The sequence below is a fragment of the Furipterus horrens genome, unplaced genomic scaffold (assembly GCF_987537825.1).
Source record: "Furipterus horrens unplaced genomic scaffold, mFurHor1.1.pri manual_scaffold_2, whole genome shotgun sequence".
NCBI lineage: Eukaryota > Metazoa > Chordata > Mammalia > Chiroptera > Furipteridae > Furipterus > Furipterus horrens.
Window position 1 is genome coordinate 119699302 of NW_028327172.1, and position 20497 is coordinate 119719798.

The following is a 20497-nucleotide window of genomic DNA, read 5'->3' on the forward strand; positions in this document are numbered from 1 at the left end:
GTGCAGCTTTCCTAGCTTCTGGTATCGGTTGGCATATTTGGAATTCCATGGCTTGTAAAGTGTCACCTCAATTTCTGCTTTCCTCTTCAGATGGTTTCCCTTACATAGGTGTCTGTCTCCAAATTTCCCCTTTTTATAAGGACACTAGTCATATTGGATTAAGCCCATAAAAATAGTCTCATTTTAACTCAATTACCTCTGTAAAGACCATCTCTCCAAATAAGGTCACATTCGAAGGTACTATAGTTAGAATTAAACTCAAATTTTATCTTTATCTGAACAACTCATTTTAAGAGCTCAATTTCTTGACAGAAAAACACCTTGTCAACAGGTCTGTGAAATTATTTGAAATAAATTTGATATAAACAGACTTCTGGCCAAGATGGAGGCCTAGACAGACATACTGCATCTCCCTCCACAGTTAAGAAGGAATAGAACTACCTCAAAACTAGAGACAACCAGAAGTTCCAGAAAATCAGGCTGCATGGAAGTCCAACGAACAAAGATATAAAGAAGATATATTCATTCAGACAGGTAGGAGGGGCAGAACCGGGGTGGAAAAAATGAGAAGTGGTGGCAGCAGCAGTGGTGGTAGCAGTGGCAGCCTCAGGCTGGCAGAAACCACAGTCAAACATTTAAAAAGGTCGAGAGGGACACCTGGGGTTCACTCCCAGCACCAGACCAGACCACACAGCTCATGGTTCCAGACCCAGGGACAATAAAGCCTCATTGCTTCTGACTGTGAAAACCAGTGGGGGTTGGGACGGAGGAAGAAATTGCCTGTCTCTCAGCAGAGTCTGCTTGTTTGAAGGGTCCCCATAGTCCTAGAACATCCACAGACCCTCCCACTCTGGGAACAATGGCCAGGGAAACTGCTAGAGAGGTGCCAGTCCCATACAGAGTGGGAGAAGTGCCTGGAAAAGGGGCGAGTGCTGAGCAAGTGACATTGTTCTCTCTCAGACCCCTCTCCCCCAAACAGCACCACAACATGGTAAAACAGATCGCCCTGTACTGACAAATACCTAAGGCTCTGCAATGTAACAGGTATGACAGCTTTACCTAAGACACAGAGGCAAACAAACACAGGAGCCTGTCAAGATGAGGAGACAGAGAAGTATGACCCAAATGAGGGAACAGATCAAGGTTCCAGTGGGAGAACTAAGCGATGAAGAGATAGCCAACCTAGCAGATGCAGAGTTCAAAACGCTGCTGATAAAGATGCTCATAGACTTGACAGATATCCTTAAGTATGGCAAACACATAAGGTAAGAAGTGAAGGCTATGCTAAATGAAATGAAGGAAAATCCACACAAAACCAATGGTGAAGAGAAGGAAACTTGGGTTCAAATCAATGATTTGGAACATAAGGAAGAAAAAAAACAGTCAACTAGTACAAAATGAGGAAACAAGAATTGAAAAAAATAAGGAGGGACTCAGGAACATCTGAATCATAGGGATGCCAGAGGAGAAGAGGAAGAGCAAGAAATTGAAAGCTTATGTGAAAAAGTAATGAAGGAAAACTCCAACATTTGGTGAAGGAAATAGACATATAAGTCCAGGAAGCCCAGAGAGTCCCAAAGGAGCTAGACTCAAAGAGGACCACACCAAGACACATCATAATTAAAATTCCAAAGGTTCAAGATAAAGAGAGAATCTTAAAAGCAGCAAGAAAAAAGCAGTGAGTTACCTCCAAAGGGGTGCCTATAAGACTATCAGCTGAGTTCTCAAAAGAAACTTTATAGGCAAGAAAAGACTGGCAAGAAGTATTCAATGTGATGGAAAGCAAGGACCTACAACCAAGACTACTATATCCAGCAAAGCTATTATTTAGAATGGAAGGGCAGATCAAGTGCTTTCCAGACAAGATAAAGCTAAAGGAGCTCATCATCACCAAGCTATTATTATATAAAATGTCAAAGGGAGTTGCTTAAGAAAAGATGAAAATTATGAACACTAAAATGACAACAAGCTCACAACTGTCAACAACAGAATCTAAAAAATAAAAACAGAATCCAACTAAGCAAACCAGAATAGGAACAGAATTATAGGTATGGGGATCATTTGGAGGGTTATCATCTAGAAGTGGGAAGAGGGAGAAATGGGGAAATGGTGCAGGGACTAAGAAGCATAATTGGTTGGTACAAAATAGACAGGGGGAAGTTAAAAATAATATAGGAAAGGGTGAAGCCAAAGAACTTATATGCATGACCCATGGACATGAACTAAGAGGGGTGGGATTGCTCGAGGGAAGAGGGGTACTGAGAAGAGGGGAGCAAAGGGAAAAGAAACTGGGACTACTGTAACAACATAATCAATAAGATATATTTAAACAATTTGATATAAACAAAAGCCTACCTGTATAATTCAGAAGTAATAGTGGTAATCCAGGTATTTAAGAGTTACAGTGACTGTATCTTGTGAGGAGTCTTCTTATTAGATGTCTGGATAGCTAGCAAAATGGAAAGAATGGAGGCTTTAAAATCAGAAATAAACTGGTTGTATGATCTTGGGTAAATTACAATATCTCATCATCTTTTAATGGGCATAGTACCATCTATTTTTCTTACTTCATGCTCACAGCTAGAGAAAGCGGAATCAAATTTGAGAATAGCCAACCAAATCTAAGTTTACTGGAAATTGTGGGGTCATTTTTGTATACTAACAAAAAGAATACTTCATACTGGTTTATATTGCAGTATCTTATATTTATGATCACCTCAGTTTTGAAGAATTTTATGCTATATTTATTTCAGTAACATTCTTAAAATCCTTTTGGAATGAGTCAGAGTATACATACATACATACATATGTACATAAGCACACATACATACATATATATCTTGCAATTATGGGAATAAAGTGAGATGTTTGTATAGATCATAGCAAAAGCTATGGTACTGAACTGATAATTTTTATTATAAGTATGCAGCATTATAATCATATATAACCTTTTCTTTTAAAGTCATGAAAAATTTTGATGGATTTAGAAACTTTTCACCAGCTTTATTAGAATGTGATGGCACATATTAATAACGGACAATGTGGTACTGTGAAAACTGGGGCAAACTACGCTCTGTGCTTTGAATATGCTCTTATATTAAGTAAATTTCTTGTCACTTCACTTCTCTGTACTTCAATTCCAAACCTATAAAATGGTGTCAGGGGAAGGATGTCAGATGATCTAAGGTCTGTATTTAGGGGTTATTCTTTTTGGAGCAATGCTATGCAACAGTGACATCTAGTGACTCCACCACATATCATTCAGCAAATATTAATAGCCAATACTTAGTCCTTGAAATGTGGATGATTCACTTTGTGACTTAACTAAATACGTAAAAATCATTTTTCATATCCCCTCCATAACTACAGATTTTAGAAATACCAATTAAATTTGATGGCAGCATTAACAATTGGACACACAATAACTGTGATATTGCTTTCAAAAATCATAATACACACAGTTAAGTACCAACTATTATTTTTTTAAAGTATATTTTATAGGCACCCTTTTGTAGGTAACTCTCTTCTTTTCTCTTGCTGCTTTTAAGATTCTCTCTTTATCTTGAACCGTTGACATTTTAATTATGATGTGTCTTGGTGTGGTCCTCTTTGGGTCTAGCTTCTTTGGAACTCTCTGGGTTTCCTGGACTTGTATGTCTATTTCCTTCGCCAAATTTGAGAAGTTTTCCTCCATCATTTTTTTACGTAAGCTTTCAATTTCTTGCTCTTCCTCTTCTCCTTCTGGCACCCCTATGATTCGGATGTTGGTGCATTTAATGTCCCAGAGGTTCCTAAGCCTCTCCTCAGTTTTTTCAATTCTTGTTTCCTCATTTTGTACTGGTTGATTGTTTTTTTTTTTCTTCCTTGTGTTCCAAATCATTGATTTGAACCCCGGTTTCCTTCTCTTCACCATTGGTTTTGTGTGGATTTTCCTTCATTTCATTTAGCATAGCCTTCACCTCTTATGTGTCTGCCATACTTAAGGATATCTGTCAAGTCTATGAGCATCTTTATCACCAGCGTTTTGAACTCTGCATCTGTTAGGTTGGCTATCTCCTCATTGTTTAGATTGGCTATCCCTTCATCGCTTAGTTCTCCCACTGGAACCTTGATCCGTTCCCTCTTTTGGGCCATACTTCTCTGTCTCCTCATCTTGACAGGCTCCTGTGTTTGTCTGCCTCTGTGTCTTAGGTAGAGCTGTCACACCTGTTACATTGTAAGGTGGGGAGTCTTAACATTCGTTAGTACAGGTTGACCCATTTCACCACGTTGTGGTGCTGTGTGTGGGGGAGAGGTCTGAGAGAGAACAATGCCACTTGCTTAGCACTCGCCCCTTTTCCAGGCGCTTCTCCCACTTCCATATGGGACTGGCGCCTCCCTAGCTATTGCCCTGGTCATTGTTCCCAGAGTGGGAGGGTCTGTGGATGTTCTAGGACTGTGGGGGCCCTTTAAACAAGCGGACTCTACTGAGAGACAGGCAGTTTCTTCCTCCACCCCATCCCCACTGGTTTTCACAGTCAGAAGCAATGAGGCTTTATTTTCCCTGGTGATGGAACTGTGAGCTTTGTGGTCTGGTGTGTTGCTGGGAGTGCTTCCCAGGTGTCTCTCTTGACTTTTTTAAATGTTTGACTGCACTTCCTGACAGCCTGCTGCTGCTGCCACTGCTGCCACTGCTGCCACACCGTGTCCTCCCTGCCCTAGTTCCACCCTCCTATCTGTCTGGATGAGTATTTCTTCTTTATATCTTTGTTTGTTGGACTTCCATGCAGCTTGATTTTCTGGAACTTCTGGTTGTCTCTAGTTTTGAGGTAGTTGTATTCCTTCTTAGCTGTGGAGAGAGATGTAGTGTGTCTGTTTAGGTCTCCATCTTGGCTGGAAGTTTCAACTATTCTTAACTGAAACATTTGCCTTCCATTGAAAGTGGCAAAGCTGGAATTTTAATTCAGGTGAGTTTCAATATGTATTACATGCCCTTAGGCACTACACATAATAGACACTTAACATCTATTTATTAAATGAATGGTAGGTAAAGCAAATTCATCAGTATTTGTGTTTGTATGTACTGCTTTAGAATCTTTGGAACTATTGTTACCTTTCAGATAAATAATTTTTAAATAATAATTTATTGATTTTAGGGGGGGTGGGAGAGATAGAGGGGGGAGAGAGAGAGAGAGAATTTTTGTTCCACTTATTTATTCATTTATTGGTTGCTTCCTGTATGTGCCCTGACCAGAGAGCGAACCTGCAGCCTTGGTGTATGCGATGATGCTCTAACCAGTTGGTCAGGGCTAAAGAACTTTTATTTGAGTTTACACAAAAAACCATGAAGTAAAAACAACTTCAGTATGTCTTTCTGAACAAATAAATTTAAGACCTATATACACAAAGAGAATATTTTTTATGAAGAGCATTAAAATGAAATCAGTATTTTTTTAAAAGATGATACCTAGCTGGCATTATTATTGAATCAGGACAATACAAATCTTGTCTAAACTACTACTACAATTCAAATCGACTTTGCCACTGTTAAAATTCCTAGGTAGTATTTAGTATTTGTTCTCATTAATGAGATATTACCTTGAATAGTGATGGCATTCGGAAGTAGGGCCTTTAGTAGGTGACTAGGTCATGAGAGTTTACTTGGTGCTCTTGTAAAAGGGACCCCGAGAGCTCCCCTCCCCCTATCAGCCATCTGTGAACCAAGAATCGGCCCTCACCAGACACTGAATTTGCCAGCATCTTGATCTTGGACTTCCCTGCCTCTAGAACTGTGAGAAACAAATTCCTGTTGTTTAAAAGCAACCAGTCTATGGCATTTTTGTTATAGTAACCTGATCAGACTAAGATAAGTATGACTGTTGTTTATCTCTGAAATGACTATTTTCTCTTTACTCCTTAAAGCTCTTATCCAAACACCCCTCCTCTCCCTTTACTGATCTTGCCTCATACTTCATATTTCAGGAAAAGAGAATAAATATGAAGCAGAAATTTTCTCCTCTTCTGACTACTAAATCTACTCATGTGTCTGCATCGCTACCTATAGCTGCTGCCTTTCTTCCCTTTTCTCTTTACTATAAATTTCATGTTCCCAAGATAACATTTCTCCATATTCCCTGGATCCGATTTCCTCTCATTTTTTCACAAGCTGCACTCCTAAAATATATATTCTCTCTTATACTATAATTTTCCCCCTCTTGACTGGATCACTCCTATTACCCTGAAAATAAACTTACATATCCCTATCTTTAATAATACTATTTGACCCCATATATTCCATTATTACCTCCATTTTCAGATCTTCTTCATAGAAAAATATCTTGAGATGTCTATAAGTGCTATGTCCATTTCTTCACATCACATTTGCTTTTCATTGTGCTTGTCAAGGCACATCACTACTACGTGTTAAACCAATGGTCAGATCTTATTTTACTCTCAGCATTTTTCAATATCGTTGTCTTGGCTTTTAAGTACCACACTCTTTGGGTTTTCTTCCTACTTCAGTGGCTACTCTTTCTCCATGTCCTTTGCTTGCTTCTTTTCCTCTACTTCACCTCTAATCTATGGAATGCTCTCTGAGAACACATTTTTCCTAGGTAGCTTTTCCTACATGCAGATGACTCTCAACTTTGTACCTTTGGTCCCTTACGAAGAAGTCAAGACTCAGAACTTACTTTAGATTTCTAATGAGCATATCAAACTCCAGATGAATAAAATAAAAATACCCTTCTACCTCCCACACACATCTTCTTCCCTAGTCTTTTTCATTTGGTATGTGGTACAAACATCCCCTCATGCTCTTCTTTTTTTCCCCTCACCTCTACATTGAAAACATTGCTACAGCAATCTTTATAATGTTCTTTGATAAAGCCAAGCACTTTCCTACCTTAGGGGTTTTGCAATTGGAATTCTCCTTCTGTGCAATGTTCCGATCCCAAATATTTCCATGGTTGGTTTTAATTTTTTTTTATATAACTGAGTTCCCAGAAAAATGTCAGTTCTCCAGAGAGGCTTTCTCTAACCACTCAGTCTAAAGTAACCCCTCCCCCAATCTCTCTCACTTCACACTATTTTACTTATTCATTATATTTACCATTGTCCAATATTTCCTTATTCATATATTGTCTATTTGTTTATTTTCTCTCTTCTGTTTAAGCTCCATGGCAATAGGAACTTTTAATCTTTCTTACCATTGTATTCATAATGCCTGACAAAGTAGTAGGTTCCCTAAAAATATTTCATGAATGCCTATCCCTGAGTAAGTCACTTGACCTAACTCACATTTAGGGGTTTACTACTGCTAGACTTAGGTCTAGGTCCAGAGAATACAAAGGCAAATGAGACATGGCTCTTTATGAATCTCAACCATTTATACCTTCAACAACCATTTACTGAATGTGCATTATACTGTGTTCCAGGTACTGTTCCATCTTAGTGTTCAGTTTCCTCTTCAGTAAAATGGAGTTTTGTTAGGCATCTCTATCTCATAGAAGGGTATAAACAGGATGAGTATGAAAATAATGTACAAAATGTGAAGTGTTATAAAAACATTATTTTATATATTACTATTACTGCACCTGCCTCTTTCCTTTTGTCTGGAATGGGCAGGAGGTCATGACACATGACAACCAACCAACAAAAACAGCAATAAAAATTATACTTACAGAAAGTCATAAATAGGAATGCTTTTTTCAGAGACACATAGTGACTAAATGTTTGAGAGCACTAATTCTTCAAGTGTGACAGTAATAAGTGTTAATTTTCTATGCTTCTGTTGCACAAATCACGATTCTATGTAACCTGTGGAAAATCATGAAGTGGGCTGTGGCCTCGGTGACACTCATGCCAGTTGCCACTCTCCATCACCTTATCTGATCTTTCATGGGCTATAAGAAAAGACACACCTAGATGGATGTCAGGGGCCTGTCAGAGCTTTCAGGGCTCTTATAAAGACTCCTCAAAGATATGCCTGACACACCGTAGGTGTGCGACGACTGTCCTTCATCCTTTAAAAGCAATGATCTAACGTTCTTGTCCACTGTGATAAAGCCAACAGGAACAGGCAGGGGTGAGGGGCGCTGGGGGAAGGGAGGAGAGACTTTCCAGCATCAGCAACCACGATGGGAATGCATCTCTAATTATGAGAAGCATGTGAAAGGTTTGCAGGTAGTCATCATTTGTACAATACTCAGCGCTTAATAACATTAATTTTGCAGTCAGTCTTGACTGACAGACCCCTCTTCCTTGCAAGTAAAATGAGAAACAAGAGCAAAGGAGAGAATAATGAAGTGAGATGTGGGATGAGGGAAGAAAGAAATTTTTTTTGGGGGGGGGGCGTGGGGTGGGGACGGGGCTGAGAAAAGGTCTGTGGCTGTGTCCCCCGAGTCTGACAAAGGAGCAGATGTTTGCTCCCTTTAAATGAAGCGTGAGGAAAGGCACTCCTGGGGCTACCGGAAGGGAATGGCCTTGGGAGCAGAGGAGGGGCTAGTGTCCAAGGACCTGGGAAAGGAGGGAGTGGAGAAAAATGGACCGTACCTGCAATTCCTTCAGCATACCCCTTTGCCCCTGGTGCCGCTCTAACGCCCAGCAACCGCCGCTAGCACCTCGCGTGTTGCACTAGTGCACAGCACCCTGGGCTCTGCGAGGGTGGAGGGGCGGGGCCCGGGCGGTGGGCGGGGCCCGGGCGGTGGGCGGGGCCTTGTGGGTCGGGGCCGGGCTGGTGGTGGCCGCGCGTTTAAGTGGCTGCCCTCGCCTGCAGACACGAGTGTTTTGGGGCTCCCCTGGACTGCCTGGTGTGTGTTTTGGTCTATTCGACCTTTCCCTTTTGACGTCTCTTTTGAGTATTTATCTATTGGGTTGTAAAAGTCCAGGTACATAGTTGATGACAGGGCCCTTTAGCCAAAACCTAGTGCCAGTGGCTGTACGTGCCAGAAATAACTTGTCAGAAGTCAGATCTTGTTTCTTCTTAAATCAGCTTAAATACCATAAAAGAGCATAGTCTCTGTGCTCAAAACTGTCTGGGCTCAAAGTTCAGCACTGCTACTTTATAGCTATGGGACTTCAGGCAAATACATTACCTCCCCGAGCTTCAGCTTTCTCGTCCGTAAAGGACGTGTTGTTGTGAGTTAAATGACTTGTGTCTGGAACAGGGGTTGTTACAAAGTAAACATTCAATATACTATTATCAGTATAGACTTTGTTTTTTTTTTTCCGCATGAAATTTTACATGGAAAGCCTCATATAAAACAAAAGAAGGCATAGTCGCTCTGGTTGAAGGAGGGCCCAGAAGCTTTGAATTCTCAGTTGCATAGAGGTCTATAAGGTTTCTCTAAATGAATCCACAGCTTCCTAAAATATAGATGAAAACGACTTATTGGAGAAAGCCCAAACTTCTTAGAAAGACAAACTGTCTTTTTCTATCAATTTTTCCTCCTACGACTAACAATTTTTACTTCTGCACACACTGTATTCCTTTCTGCCTCTGTCTTTTCCTAGTTATTCCATCTATTGGGGGTGTTCTCTTCATTAAAAACATTTATTTATTTATTTATTTATTTATTTTTAGAGAAAGAGGATGAGGGGAAAGAGAGGGAGAGAAACATCATGAGAGAGAAAAACATTTATGGGTTGCTTCTCATATGCACCACAACCAGGTACTGTGCCCGCGACCTGGGCGTGTGTCCTGACTGGGAATTGAACTGGTGACCTTTCTCTTGGTGGGACAGCACTCAACCAACTGAGCCACACCAGTCAGGGCTCTTCTTATTTATCATTTTAAGTCTGATTCAAATTACAACTCTTTCATGGGTGACCAAATATGAAATTTTCATTTTATTATAAGCCCTTTTCAGCTTCAGCGTGGTGTGCCTAGCTCAGCAAGGATTAAAAGTTATTTTCTGCTCTGTTTTTGTAGTAGAAAAGGTCTTTTGTGATTATAGGGCTTATGTGATTTCCTTAGTGATTATAAGGAAATTCTTTGTTCTCATGGTAAGAAAGGGAAAAGCAGGAAGTTTCCCAAACATATTGGGAGGAGAGACAAATGGTAGAGGTGCGAAGGAGGATCTTGAGGGGCATCTGATGCCTCCAGATCACTACTCTGTCCCAGATACAGCCTCTTTTGGTGTATGGGATAACACTTCAACCAACTGAGCAACCCAGCCAGGGTCCCTATGTCTTCTGATTTGAGCATTTAAGCCATTTACATTTTAACTGATTGTTGATAGGTACATGTTTATTGCCATTTTATTTTTTTAACTACATTTCTTTCTCCTCCTTCTTCTAGAAGACCCTTTAAAGTGTCTTGTATTACTGGTTTGGTGGTAACAAACTCATTTAGCTTGGAGTTGGTAAAGTAGTCTTGGTTGTAGCTTTTCATCATTTTGAGTATTTTATGGCAATCCCTTCTGGCTTGAAATGTTTTTATTGAGAAATCAGCTGATAGTCTTATGGGAGCTCCCTTGTAGGTAACTAACTGTCTTTCTCTTGCTGCTTTTAAGGTTCTCTCTTTGTCTTTAAACTTTGCCATTTTAATTATGATATGTCTTGGAGTGGACCTCTTTGCATCCTTCTTGTTTGAGACTCTGAGCTTCCTGGACTTGTGTGTTTTTTTCCTTTACCAGGTTAAGGAAGTTTTTAGTCATTATTTCTTCAAATAAGTTCTCAATTCTTTGCTCTCTCTCTTCTTCTCATACCCCTATTATCTGGACGTTGTTACACTTCATGTTATTCAAAAAGTCCTTTAACTATCCTCATTTAAAAAAATTCTTTTTGTTGTTTTTCTTGCTCTGTCTTCTGTTACATTGTCTTCCAAATTGCTGATTATATTCTCTGCTTCATCCAACCTACTGTTTATTCCTTCTCATGTATTCTTCATTTCAAGTGTATTCTTTATTTATGACTGGTTATTTTTGATGGTCAGTATTTTCTTTTCTTACGCTTGCTTTCTCTTTGTTGAGGTTCTCACTAAATTCCTTGAGCAGCCTCATAACTATTCTTTGAACTCTGTATCTGCTAAATTGCTTGCCTCTACTTCATTTAGCTCTTTTTATGGAGATTTCTCCTTTTTTTTTTTTTTTTCCTTCTTCTTCTTTTTTTATTTGGAGCATGTTTCTTTGTATCCCCCTTTTGGCTCCCTCTTTGTTTTTGTTTTCTATGTATTAGGTAGGTCTGTCATGACTCCCCCTTTTGGTAGTGTGCCCTTATGTAGTAGGTGTCCGGTGGGACCCAGTAGTGTAGTTTCCTTGATCACCTGAACTATGTGCTCCAGGAATGTCCCTTGTGTAGGTTATGTGGGCTGTCCTGTTGTAATTGAGTCTTGATTGCTATTGGCCCATTTATGCATGGTATCAACCCTCAGGCTGACTGACTGTGAGGATCAACCCCAACTGCAGTGTACAACTGCTGTTTAGGTGCTGAACATGTGGGACAGAATTTGCATCAGCAGGGTCTGGTGCCTTGTGGGATCTCCCTTTGAATATGCCACTTATGAAACTAATTGGATCCTCCCCTGATGTTGTCTGAGCTGGCCACTGGGTGTGTTGTTCTGGTGCCTCTTGGGATGAACACTGGTGTAGGCCAGTGTCAGACACTGCCTGTGACCAGCCCTGGGTAACCTGATTGGAGCTATAAAGCAGTCAACAGTTTTTGGCTCCCTCTGTTGGGCCTGGGTGTGTGTGGGAAGGATGAAGCTGTGCACCAAGGCTGGCTTTTACCATCACTGGGCCTGGGGGCAGGTCAGCAAAAGACCCAAGGAATCCCAAGATCTACCTCCATCTGCTTCTGCCTGTCAGCTGCCTGTTAGGCTTAGTCACTGAAAGAGCCTCTGGAGATATTTGTGTTGTATGAGGTAGATTCTCAGTGAGTCACCAGGTAGGGGTGAGTGGTGTTCACCAAATTGATACAGGTTCAAACCTGGTACCAGTGCTGGGTCTGAGGCCACTCAGCAAAAGTTCCAGGGCATACCAAGTCTAGCTGCCACCAGCTGGGTGCTTGCACACCTTTGTGGCAGGTGGGGTCTCAGGAAGTCATCACAGTGAGGCCAGCAGAGTTTATCAGGCCCAAACAGATCCAGATTTTGTCATTTGAAGAGAGGACTCTGTACCAGTAGGGTGTGCAAGAAAAAAGTTTTCCTTGTCCTAGAGCCACACAACTTAGTCTGTCCCAGATTCTGCCAGCAGCTCTCTCTCAGCACTTCGTGGCTGCCAGGAGTTGGGAGGGGGGAGGTGCTCATCAAGCTTGGAGGAAGTTGCGGGGAGTGGCCGCTGCCACAGAGCCATACGATTCAGTCTGTCCAGGTTATGCCCAGCCTGGCAGGGTGGAGCCACCAAGAGTCAGGAGGGTGGGGCTTCCAGGAGCCTGAAGAGTGAGGCTAGAGGATCTCCTGTGCGGAGGAGGCACCAGTCAGTTTCATGGAATAGTGGGGGCAATGGTCCCACCCCAAAGCTACACAATTCAGTTGCTGACACTCCCTGAGTCTTCCCAGAGCTCCACACCTTGGCCCAGGCAGCTGACTCCTCAGCATGGTAGAAGCTCCACAGGGCTGGGCAACAGGAAGTCTGGATGGTGGGGCTGATGTCATATGGAGGGGAGTGCTCCACTCAAGAAAGATTGCATGTGCAATGTGGGTGAGTGAGTCAGCACAGGGGTCCTGGCAGCTGTCCCCTTAATTCTCTCCCCAGAGCCACAAACCCGTTTCTCTTAGCATGAGTCTGATCTACCCTGCCCTCCCTCCTCCAGAGCCCGGGGTGAGTGGCTACAAATGAGATATTGTGTGTTTTGGCTCTTTAAAAGTGCACCTGTCCCTCTAGCAGACTCTCATCTCTCCCAGGTGGACAGACTCTGCTGATTTTCACAGCCAGATTTATGTGGGCACCTCTTCCTGACCCTGGTGCTCTAGGCTGTTGCACCTGGCTTGGGGGCTTCTCAGGGAGAACCTCTGCAGCTAAGATATCCCTCTGGAATTTTAGCTACTGCCCATAGGAGTGGGGCCAGCCTTTTCTTTTCTTTTCTTTTTTTTTTTTTGAGTCTCTGCCCTTCCTATAAGTCTTGATGTGGCTTCTTCTCTAGATCCTTGGTTTTAGGACTTCTCTTCAACTAGTCTTCTAATGGTTATTATGTTGATTGCTCTATATTTTAGTTATAATTCCAGTTTGGCCCTGGGAGGAGGTTAGTGTAACATCCACCCACTCTGCCACCACCTTGGATCCTTGAGAACACTTGTGAATCATTCATTTGGATTACAAATATTTGTGCATATCTTTTTTCCTTGTAAGGTTCTTAAAGGCAAGTATCCTGTCTTATTCACATTTATATTCCACAGTGTCAACCACATACTAGAACTCATGTAACATTAAAAACAGAGCCCTTGAATATCTTGTTCATCACTGTATTCCCCACTATCTAACATAATGCCTCACAAATAGCAGACATATTATAAGTGTATTTGAATGAGCAAATGAATGGATTTTAACATGTAAGCTCCATTATGGCAGGGACTTTTGTTTTATTTATTGCAAAATGAATATTTGAACATTACCAGTTGAGTAATTTGGGGAAGGCTTAACATTCATTATATAAAACAAAAATTCATCAATCTGTGTATCTTCACAGAACTCAAATGTATATATTGATGTTAATTTTCACCCAGCTAATTCAGTGGAAGATATATCTTTCTGAAAATAAGACATCCCTCAGAACAGCAAGAGTAAAATTTAAAAGAATCAAAATAAAATGGGTGCTTACATTAAGAGTAGTTTCAGTTTTTTTCCTTGTATTTGTCTGTTCCAAACCTTCTGCAATTAAATTATTTTATAATCATAAAAATTAATCAATACTATTTTTAAAGAATGCAATGGATGAGATTGTTTGCAAATGCAAGTGTATGGCACAGGAAATTTTGAGGACACCTAAGTCCAATCAAGGTTATTTGGCATTAATACTAAAGAGAAAATACTGAAATGAGAGAATAACTTAAAGGTCTGAAACCCTATCAGCCTATCTAAAAAATACTTCTCAGATGGGGTATGAATGGCACTGGTTGTAGGAATAAAAAAGGACATTGAATAACAAGAATTTTCAGTGTCTGTTTAACAACCATCCTTGGGAGTATGACACCCCTGCTCTGGACTGAACTGCGTCCTCCTCATTCCCCCCTACCCTTGCCAGTTTGTATTTTGAAGCCCTAACCTCCAATGTGAAGTATTTGGAGTTGAGGCCTTTGGAAGATAATTAGGTTTAGATGAGGTCATATGGGTAGGGCCTTGATAATGGGATGAGGACTCTTACAAGAAGAGACACAAGAGAACTTGCCCACTCTCCCTCATCCCCATCTCTTCCCCACCAGCAAGAAGAAGAGCAAGAAGGAGGCCATGGGCAAGCCAGGAGGACAGCTCTCATCAGCACCCTTGTGCTGGTGTTTCAGCCTCCAGAACTGTGAGAAAATACTCACATGTTGTTTATGCTACTCAGTCTATGGTATTTTGTTACACAGCCTGAGCTGACTAAGTCAGACTAAGCAGACTTAGATCTGAACTGTTATGTGGCAGGCAGTTTTCTACAGTGGAAGAGGATCCCTTCACCGATTCAGTCAATAAACATTTATTAAATACCTACTGTGTTTCATGCCCTATGCAAAATGCCAAGGATTCACAGATGACCAAGACAAGGCTTCCACTCCTAACTGACTGATTTAATAGGGGACAAACATATAAACAAACAACAAAAAGGGGTTATGAGTGCTCTGACAGAAGTGTGTATATAGCACATATACTCCTCTTTCAGGGACCTGAATGTAAGAGTAATTGTTTCCATCTGTGGTTGGGGTAGAGTAAGTTTGGTTGGCATGATCAATACTCTGTATCAAGTTAACTTGGTGATCACCAAACAACTCAAGAGCTGTGACTTACAAGGTGGTGACAAATCTGAAACTTCACATAGTAAGCCCTGCAGAGGCCAATACTGGATACAGAGTCATAGATATTTGAATGGTAGCTGTCCACAGAGTAGAGGTAGCAAAAAAGTTGTTGCATGCTCTGAAAAATGCTACAGGCTATTGATAGTGGCTTAATGGGCTCTACTATTTTTATACTCTGTAGATTTCCATTTCTGATTCTTCTTTGGGTCCTCGAATATGTATAACAACATTCTCATTTATTTATACTAACTGTATTTTGTACAGCTTAATAAGTATTCAAAGCCTGTTACTTGGAGAAAAACTACTCATGAACAATGGGAACCAGCACTAACTAAAATACCCTACTACCTCACATGCTTTTTGCTTTCTAAGTCCCAATCATCCTACACACCCTAGCTGAGACCCTATTTTTTCTGAAGCTGTGCCTAAACCGCATCATCCCCTGCATTAGTTGGATGTTCCTGCTATGAGCTCCCTAGTACCCCTGTACTTCCCACATAATATCACTCATAGTGTTTTCCAGTCTATTGCTTACTTTCTGTCTCCTCTGTCAGACTGTCGGATCTGTAAGGACAGAAAGTTTTGATGATGTGCCTGGACCACCAAAGACTTTCAGTGAATATTTGTTGAATGAATCTAGTTTCAGAGCCTATGAAAGTAGAGAACCAGATGAGCATTAAGTTTGTGGTGTGACCACCAAGATACATCTAAAAATGAAGTTCAATTTGAAAGATCCATCTGAATCTTGGTATAAACTCTGTCCAAACTGAAAATATACACACTAAGAGAATACAGTAACCAGAATCATAGGAACCATAGAGTAACCAGAGTCAGGCTGACATAAAAATAAAGCCTATTATGGCTTCATATTATTTTTCTTAATACAAATAAAGCTAGTTTTGAACCGAGGTGAAAGTCATGGTAGAAGGGGCTGGAATGGTAATAGAATGACAAGAGAGGAGTGGACAGGCTGTATGCATATCATTTTAGTGGGATTAGAATATTCATAACCCATTCATTTAATACATATTAAGTATATACTTCAAGATTAGATGGAACTTTGAATTCTAGGTTAAAGAGTTTAGATGGGATATGACAAGAAAGTAATGAATTATTCATGTGTACAAACAATATGATAAAAGCTGTCAACTGTATTTGAATGTGACTATCTCACTAACAAGGCAGGACTTGACCTACAGTGAAGCAGAAACTTATGGGTGATAGACAAGAGGCAAGATCATCTGTTGAGTAAATGGGATAAAGTGTGACCTGTGCAGATAAGTCTTTCTCCAATATATCTCCTGCTGGCATGTCAAGTGTCTGAAATTATTGCCACAGAAATCACTCTTCTGGTGTAAATTACCATCTTCAGAAAGCTCTTGTTAAAATGCAAGAGTATGTTACTAAGTGATGGTAACTCTCAACACAGTGGTACCCCTGATTCCCAAATCTGCTTTTTCCTTCCTCCCAGGAGTGTGAATGCTTCAAAGCCTCCTCACAGCTGGTGTGGTCATCACCAATAGAATGTAAGGGAGATGTGTGTCCACTTTCTTAAAAATAAATGGCTTGCCTTGGGAGAGATCCATCTTTAAACTGTGTACTAAGTTGGGGCACAGCAGAGCCTCCAGACAGGAGGACATAAGTCTCTGAGTTACCTCATGAGCAGAGTAACCCAGTCAGCATCAACCAGCCAGCCAGTTTCATGACAGAGAAATACAAGTCTGTTTTCTTTTAAGTACTGTATTTTTTTGTTTCTCCATTATAGCAGCTTACCTTACCTTGATTAATATGATACTCATGAGGCTGGCATAGAGGTGAAAATTAGTTATCTCTCACCTAAAGAACAGGAAGAGCCTGAAACAAATAAGAAAGGGCTGGACAGGGCACTCTGGAGGGGGAGGCAGACTCAGAGGAGCCACTGCACGGGAAACTCTGTATAGCAGCTAGGAGGCAGGGTAGGTCTTCTGTCACCTAGATAGCTGCAAGAGGAAGAACCATTGAAGATATTTTTGTACTTTCATATTTTGGTGGGATAAACCAGTTATAATAAGTGGAGTAGAAATGGAGCGGAGGCATATTAGCAAGGAAAATGAGGGTAGAAATTGATGAGGGACTGGATTATGATATTTCAAAACAAAAAAGAACAGAGGAGTTAAAAAAAAAAAAAAAGAGGCGCCAACCCAACACACGAGAGGCTAGGTGACCACTAATCATGAAGCTGTGACTAGCAGAACAGGATTATGAACTTAGTCTTTCCCATGTGCTTTTTAAATTATGGCAGTACATTAAAGTGTATATGTCCCCATACAAATTAAGATATATGATGAAGGGTGCTTGAAAAAAAAAAGAAGGTAAAGTGATCAGGTTGAAGATGCAGAACATCACCACTACAAATGTTACTTAAAGAAACAATCACATTTGGTTCTATTACATTTGAAGCTTAAACATTACATATTTTACTATCGATCTTGATAAATTAGCCTCTGTTAGTTGCCACAAGTAGCCCCTATTAGCAGCTTTGTCATCATTGTATTCAGCATTCTTTCTTTTCACCTCTAAAGTCGTACTGAAGTCTCCCCTTGAACTTCTTCATCTGTACTTTGATGCTCAGCTTTCTGGAGGATCCTGGGGCCAAGCAAACCAATCAGTAGACTTCCAATTGGGGCTGTGATGAGGATGGCCAGAAATGCCACTGTCAACACATCCATTCCGTATTCTTCTAACTGCTCATCTCCATGTGATCTTGCTGTGTCCAAAGCTACAGATCCTATAGCAGCCTATAAATGTTTAAAGGTAAATTTGGAAACATGATAAGATAAAACATAGGTATAAGGTGAATTATTTTTAAACAAATTGTTTGTTCTTTTGCTCAACCAAGAAAGTTCTATTAGTCTTCTTTCAAAGTATACTGAATTTGGTTCGGATTGTTTGAAAACTGTCCCTGCCCTTGCATGGGGAAGAATGATGATTCATATGTACCTATTTGCATAAAGTTACAAGAATATCAGGAAAATATATTTCAAAACACAGACTCATGATATTAATGAACTACAACATGATTCTATGTACTAACTTTCTCTGGAATAAAGATGAAAGTTACCAGTCATTTCATTCTTTCATGTTTAGGAATTTGGACTTAAGAAAGAACAAGATGAGTCCTGGCTGGTGTGGCTCAGTTGGTTGGAGCATCATCCTGTGCACCAAAAGTTCATGGGTTTGATTCCCTATCAGGGCATGTGCCTAGTTTGTTGGGTTTGGTCCTTGGTCGGGAGCATATGAAAGGCAAACGATCAAAGTTTCTCTCTCACATCAATGCTTCTCTCCCTCTCTTTCTCTCTCCCTTCCCCTCTTGCTAAAAATAAAGAGAGAAATAAAAAGAAAGAACCAGATAAAAATGCTGTGATACTCACTGGAAGATGATGAACTTTTAAATAAAAAAAATAAGAATATGTATTGCTTTAGAGTCAAAACTAATTTTTAAACATCATGAAACTTGAAAATCATAAGCACCTTCAAAACTTGAAGTTAATCTTACTAGGTATTTGGTTTACTCTTTGCCTCAGGAGTTGGTGAAATGTTTCATTTAAAGTTTACCTACTGGAAAATCTTATGAAAATTCTCATTTTCTTTTGGAGGCAAAATACCATATTAGTGCACATGGGAAAATGATATATTAGTCGCTCTGATTATTCCCTTATTCCACAGAACACGTTAGCCTCCACGACAGTGAAACAAGAGAAAACATCAGTGTGCACATGCTGAGGACAGTGGTCACCTTGCCAGCTCTGGAATGCCCTGGTGGACTGCTGGTGTGAAAGAAAAAAGCAATCTAATTTTGTCCCTCTACTGAGGCTTCCCTGTTATTGCATGTTACCTGGTACCATAACTGATCCAACATTTCATAAATTCTTGGCAGGAATTACGTATATTGCGCTATATGTATTTGACCCTGGAACAACATGGGTTTGAACTGTGAAGACCCACTTATATATGATTTTTTTCCCAATAAATAGATGGTGGGCCCTCCGTATCTCTAGGTTTTGTGCTATGGATTAAACCAACTATAGAGCAAAAACAGCATTTTCCATCTGTGGCTGGGAATCTGCATATGCAGAGGGCTGAATGTAGGCATTGTTCTACACCATTGTATACAAGGCCTTGAGCATCCTCAGATTTTGCTGTCCACGAGTGGGTCCTGGAACCGATCCACCTCTGATAGGGAGAGATGCCTGAGTTTGGGGGGAGTTAAAAGTTGTACATAGATTTCCGACTGTGCGGAGGTCGGCATTCCTATACCCTACATTATTCAAGGGTCAGGTGTATATTTCTCTTTTAGTTCTCCGTTGTGTGTATGTGTGTGTGTTTTGGGGGGTTTGTATGTATGCTGAGTTCTGATTTAAAAAATATTTTCATAGTATTGCATAAACAAAAAAGTTTGAAAAACAAATAATACAGAAAAACATATAAGAAGTCTTGTGCTGTGGCAAAAGGAGAAAAAAAGAAAATTTTACACAATACATTTTTTACAGAACATACATTCTTTAGCACATCCTAGATAATTTCTCTGTACTTTAAAATTTGCTTTAATAATAGGAAGGTGCCATCTTTAAAATTTTAATGTTTAGAAATAAATCTTTCATATCAAATCTAATAGGGTGATGCTTTTAATATTTACCCACTAAAGTTACAGGAAATAGTGTGGAAGCTAAAGACACTGAGGGAGAAACTATTCCACCTATTATACTAGATTAATCTCCCAGTATTCTTAGTCATTATATCTCAGACACTTTTGAAAGTCTAATGGAAAAAAATAACCTTCTCTGGAATAATGTCTAAGCCCACAGCCACATAAAACCTAGCATATAGTTACAGAGCATATACATCCTCCAAAGCTTCCTAAATTAAGAATATTTGATTTTTATTTCATGAAATATAAATTTGCATACTTCAATAATTGCAAAACAATCAAGGATGGAAGAGTTAAATCTTATTTGGGATAATTACTCTAGAAAATATACAGTACAATCAGGAATATATTGCATTCACAACAAATCTTACTCTAAACAGTGCTAATTTAATGAGCAATTATAGACATTCTACCAAATTTATGGTCAATAATTTCAAGCACCTACCAGTTAGTGCCTTGTTCATTAGAGTGCACAAATTTTGGGTCATGTGGTGAGAATTGTGAATGACAATTCACCTAGTTTGAAAAATTTAATACAACTAATAACCTAGAAAATCAGTAAAGCATTTTCTGAATTGTCAATACATTTTTCTACTTTATATCTAAAGACTGTGATCAAGCATAACCAATCATCAATCATATTGACACTGAACTATTTCCAAATCCTAAGATGAGCCATGTTATTTGTTTCTCTTTCTTCTTGGAAGATAATGAAATGAAAAGAATTAACAACTGGGGGATTTAGAGAACTCTGACAGATAAAAATTCCAACTCTTTCCTCCTGCTGCTACTGCCTCCTAGTAGAGACTTATTGGAATTTTTGATGTACCTTGGTGATCTAAATACATTTAAATGAACTGTCATATTTAAGGAATCAATATACCAAAAATAAAACTTGTAAA

At 39.9% G+C, this 20497-nt stretch overlaps 2 protein-coding genes across 2 annotated transcripts in view; both read right to left on the bottom strand.

Annotated features, from left to right (window-relative positions):
- Positions 1–8616, bottom strand: part of SLC9B1 (solute carrier family 9 member B1) — a 74968-nt gene extending 66352 nt beyond the window's left edge. Inside the window, exons 1-2 of the mRNA XM_090266365.1 lie at positions 8533–8616; positions 2356–2449 (exon numbers count right to left, since the gene is read on the bottom strand). The gene's annotated coding sequence lies outside the window, so the exon portion shown is untranslated. The remainder of the gene's footprint in view (positions 1–2355; positions 2450–8532) is intronic.
- An 8626-nt stretch (positions 8617–17242) lies between these two features.
- SLC9B2 (solute carrier family 9 member B2) overlaps positions 17243–20497 on the bottom strand; it is a 49522-nt gene continuing 46267 nt past the window's right edge. Inside the window, exon 12 of the mRNA XM_090266363.1 lies at positions 17243–17685. Within this exon, the coding sequence (XP_090122489.1) occupies positions 17464–17685 (222 nt within the window). The 3' untranslated portion in view covers positions 17243–17463. The remainder of the gene's footprint in view (positions 17686–20497) is intronic.